At 68.9% G+C, this 4,281-nt stretch overlaps 1 protein-coding gene across 1 annotated transcript in view; it reads left to right on the forward strand.

The window, feature by feature from the left end:
* LOC144739154 (uncharacterized) overlaps positions 1 to 3,298 on the forward strand; it is a 5,466-nt gene extending 2,168 nt beyond the window's left edge. The window contains exons 2-3 of the mRNA XM_078622130.1: positions 1,460 to 1,517; positions 2,435 to 3,298. Coding sequence (XP_078478256.1) covers positions 1,473 to 1,517; positions 2,435 to 3,298 — 909 coding nt within the window. The 5' untranslated portion in view covers positions 1,460 to 1,472. The remainder of the gene's footprint in view (positions 1 to 1,459; positions 1,518 to 2,434) is intronic.
* The last annotated feature ends 983 nt before the right edge of the window (positions 3,299 to 4,281 follow it).

A 4,281-nucleotide genomic window follows, 5' to 3' on the forward strand; every position in this document is an offset into this window, starting at 1 on the left:
CCCCCTCCCCCCCTCCCTGCCCCCCTCCCCTCTCCCTCCCCACTCCCCCCCTCCCCTCTCCCCTCTCCCTCCCCACTCCCTGCCCCCCTCTCCCTCCCCACTCCCCCCCCACTCCCTGCCCCCCCCCCCTCCCCCCTCCCTGCCCCCCTCCCCTCTCCCTCCCCACTCCCCCCCACTCCCTGCCCCCCCCCCCTCCCCCCTCCCTGCCCCCCCTCCCCTCTCCCTCCCCACTCCCCCCCCTCCCCTCTCCCTCCCCACTCCCTGCCCCCCTCCCCCTCTCCCTCCCCACTCCCTGCCCCCCTCCCCTCTCCCTCCCCACTCCCTGCCCCCCCTCCCCTCTCCCTCCCACTCCCTGCCCCCCCCCCCCTCTCCCTCCCCACTCCCCCCCACTCCCTGCCCCCCCCCCCTCCCCCCTCCCTGCCCCCCTCCCCTCTCCCTCCCCACTCCCCCCCTCCCCTCTCCCTCCCCACTCCCTGCCCCCCTCCCCTCTCCCTCCCACTCCCTGCCCCCCCCCCCCCTCTCCCTCCCCCACTCCCCCCCCACTCCCTGCCCCCCCCCCTCCCCCCCTCCCTGCCCCCCTCCCCTCTCCCTCCCCACTCCCCCCCCTCCCCTCTCCCTCCCCACTCCCTGCCCCCCTCCCCTCTCCCTCCCACTCCCTGCCCCCCCCCCCCCTCTCCCTTCCCACTCCCCCCCCACTCCCTGCCCCCCCCCCCCTCCCCCCCTCCCTGCCCCCCTCCCCTCTCCCTCCCCACTCCCCCCCCTCCCCTCTCCCTCCCCACTCCCTGCCCCCCTCTCCCTCCCCACTCCCCCCCACTCCCTGCCCCCCCCCCCTCCCCCCCTCCCTGCCCCCCTCCCCTCTCCCTCCCCACTCCCCCCCACTCCCTGCCCCCCCCCCCTCCCCCCTCCCTGCCCCCCTCCCCTCTCCCTCCCCACTCCCCCCCTCCCCTCTCCCTCCCCACTCCCTGCCCCCCTCCCCTCTCCCTCCCCACTCCCTGCCCCCCCTCCCCTCTCCCTCCCCACTCCCTGCCCCCCTCCCCTCTCCCTCCCACTCCCTGCCCCCCCCCCCCTCTCCCTCCCCACTCCCCCCCACTCCCTGCCCCCCCCCCCTCCCCCCTCCCTGCCCCCCCTCCCCTCTCCCTCCCCACTCCCCCCCTCCCCTCTCCCTCCCCACTCCCTGCCCCCCTCCCCTCTCCCTCCCCACTCCCTGCCCCCCTCCCCTCTCCCTCCCCACTCCCTGCCCCCCTCCCCTCTCCCTCCCACTCCCTGCCCCCCCCCCCCTCTCCCTCCCCACTCCCCCCCACTCCCTGCCCCCCCCCCTCCCCCCTCCCTGCCCCCCTCCCCTCTCCCTCCCCACTCCCCCCCTCCCCTCTCCCTCCCCCACTCCCCCCCACTCCCTGCCCCCCCCCCTCCCCCCCCCCCCTCCCCCCTCCCTGCCCCCCTCCCCGCGTGTCTGAGTCAGGCTGCAGACGGCCATGGTGGGCCTACAGTCATTCAGGTGGACGCAGCTCAGCAGACAGGTAGCACCATCACCACCATCACCACCATCACCAACATCACCAACATCACCATCACCACCATCACCAACATCACCACCACCATCACCACCATCATCACCATCATCACCATCACCACCATCACCACCATCACCACCACCACCACTATCACCACCATCACCACCATCACCACCACCACCATCATCATCACCACCATCACCACCATTATCATCATCTTCACTAACATCATCACCATCACTAACATCATCATCTTCACTAACATCACCATCACCACCACCACCATCATCACCACCATCACCACCACCACCACCATCACCACCATCACCACCATCACCACCATCACCACCATCACCACCACCACCACCATCACCACCATCACCACCATCACCACCACCACCACCATCACCACCACCACCACCATCACCACCATCACCACCATCACCACCACCATCACCACCATCACCACCATCACCACCATCACCACCATGACCACCATCACCACCATCACCACCATCACCACCATCACCACCATCACCACCATCACCACCATCACCACCATCACCACCACCATCACCACCACCATCACCACCACCATCACCACCATCACCACCATCACCACCACCATCACCACCATCACCACCACCATCACCACCATCACCACCATGACCACCACCACCATCACCACCACCATCACCACCATCACCACCATCACCATCACCACCATCACCACCACCATCACCACCATCACCACCATGACCACCATCACCACCACCATCACCACCATCACCACCACCACCATCACCACCATCACCACCACCATCACCACCACCATCACCACCATCACCACCATCACCACCATCACCACCACCATCACCACCATCACCACCATCACCACCATCACCCTCCTCCATCTCTTCCAGACTTCCCAGCTGATGTTGCTGGCTGCACTCTCTCCAACGGCCCCTCACGGGGGTCTCCCTCCCGAGGAGGCGTGGCCAGTCACCTTGGGGGGCGTGTCCAACCACCTTGGGGGCGTGTCCAACCAGCTTGGGGGCGTGTCCAACCAGCTTGGGGGCGTGGCCAGTCACCAAGTGGGCGTGTCCAACCAGCACGTGGGCGTGTCCAACCAGCACGTGGGCGTGTCCAACTACCTTGGGGGCGTGTCCAGTCACTATGGGGGCGTGTCCAACCAGCACGTGGGCGTGTCCAACCACATTGGCGTATCCAATCACCAAGTGGGCGTGTCCAACCAGCTTGGGGGCGTGTCCAACCAGCAAGTAGGTGTGTCCAGTCACCAAGTGGGCGTGTCCAACCACCTTGGGGGAGTGTCCAACCACCACGTGGGCGTGTCCAACCAGCACGTGGGCGTGTCCAACCACCACGTGGGCGTGTCCAACCACCAAGTGGGCGTGTCCAACCAGCACGTGGGCGTGGTCACCCACCACCACCACCACCCCCCCCCACTACCACCACCACCACCAGCAGCAGCAGCAGCAGCTCGGCTCCAGGCCAATCGGCGGCCGCGGCGAGGGCCGCGTGGCCTCCGTGGGGCCTGCGGGGGGCCCCAGGCGTCACCGTGGGCGCCCCGTGGGGCCCAAGGCCCGCGTGGTGCAGCGGCTGGCGGCCGTCGAGTCGTCGAGCGAAGCCGACAGCGACGGGGGATACTTCAGCCCCAAGCATCTGGTCACGGCGGCCGGGCAGCTGCAGCAGCAGCAGCAGCAGCAGCTGATGCAGCAGCAGCAGCAGCATCAGCAGCATCAGCAGCATCAGCACCAGGGCAGTAGCAAGCAGTCACGTGGTGAGGGTTGGACCCCGTGCTAGCTGTGTGTGTGTGCGCGTGTCTCCCCGCGTCTCTCCCCTGTCTCTCCCCGTGTCTCCCCCCGTGTCTCCCCCCCGTGTCTCACCGTGTCTCACCGTGTCTCACCGTGTCTCCCCCCCGTGTCTCACCGTGTCTCCCCGCGTCTCTCCCCTGTCTTTCCCCGTGTCTCCCCCCCGTGTCTCCCCGTGTCTCCCCGCGTCTCTCCCCCTGTCTCTCCCCGTGTCTCCCCCCCGTGTCTCACCGTGTCTCCCCGTGTCTCCCCGCGTCTCTCCCCTGTCTCTCCCCGTGTCTCCCCCCCGTGTCTCACCGTGTCTCCCCGTGTCTCCCCGCGTCTCTCCCCTGTCTCTCCCCGTGTCTCCCCCGCGTGTCTCACCGTGTCTCCCCCGTGTCTCCCCGCGTCTCTCCCCTGTCTCTCCCCGTGTCTCCCCCCCGTGTCTCACCGTGTCTCCCTGCGTCTCTCCCCTGTCTCTCCCCGTGTCTCCCCCCCGTGTCTCACCGTGTCTCCCCATGTCTCCCCGCGTCTCTCCCCTGTCTCTCCCCGTGTCTCCCCCCCGTGTCTCACCGTGTCTCCCTGCGTCTCTCCCCTGTCTCTCCCCGTGTCTCCCCCCCGTGTCTCACCGTGTCTCCCCGTGTCTCCCCGTGTCTCCCCGCGTCTCTCCCCTGTCTCTCCCCGTGTTTCCCCCCCGTGTCTCCCCCCCGTGTCTCACCGTGTCTCACCGTGTCTCTCCCCTGTCTCTCCCCGTGTCTCCCCCCCGTGTCTCACCTTGTCTCCCCGTGTCTCCCCGCGTCTCTCCCCTGTCTCTCCCCGTGTCTCCCCCCCGTGTCTCACCGTGTCTCACCGTGTCTCACCGTGTCTCACCGTGTCTCTCCCCTGTCTCTCCCCGTGTCTCCCCCCCGTGTCTCCCCGTGTCTCCCCGTGTCTCCCCGTGTCTCCCCGTGTCTCCCCAC

Source organism: Lampetra planeri, unplaced genomic scaffold, assembly GCF_965212315.1.
Source record: "Lampetra planeri unplaced genomic scaffold, kcLamPlan1.2.h2 scaffold_1337, whole genome shotgun sequence".
Classification (NCBI taxonomy): Eukaryota; Metazoa; Chordata; class Hyperoartia; order Petromyzontiformes; family Petromyzontidae; genus Lampetra; species Lampetra planeri.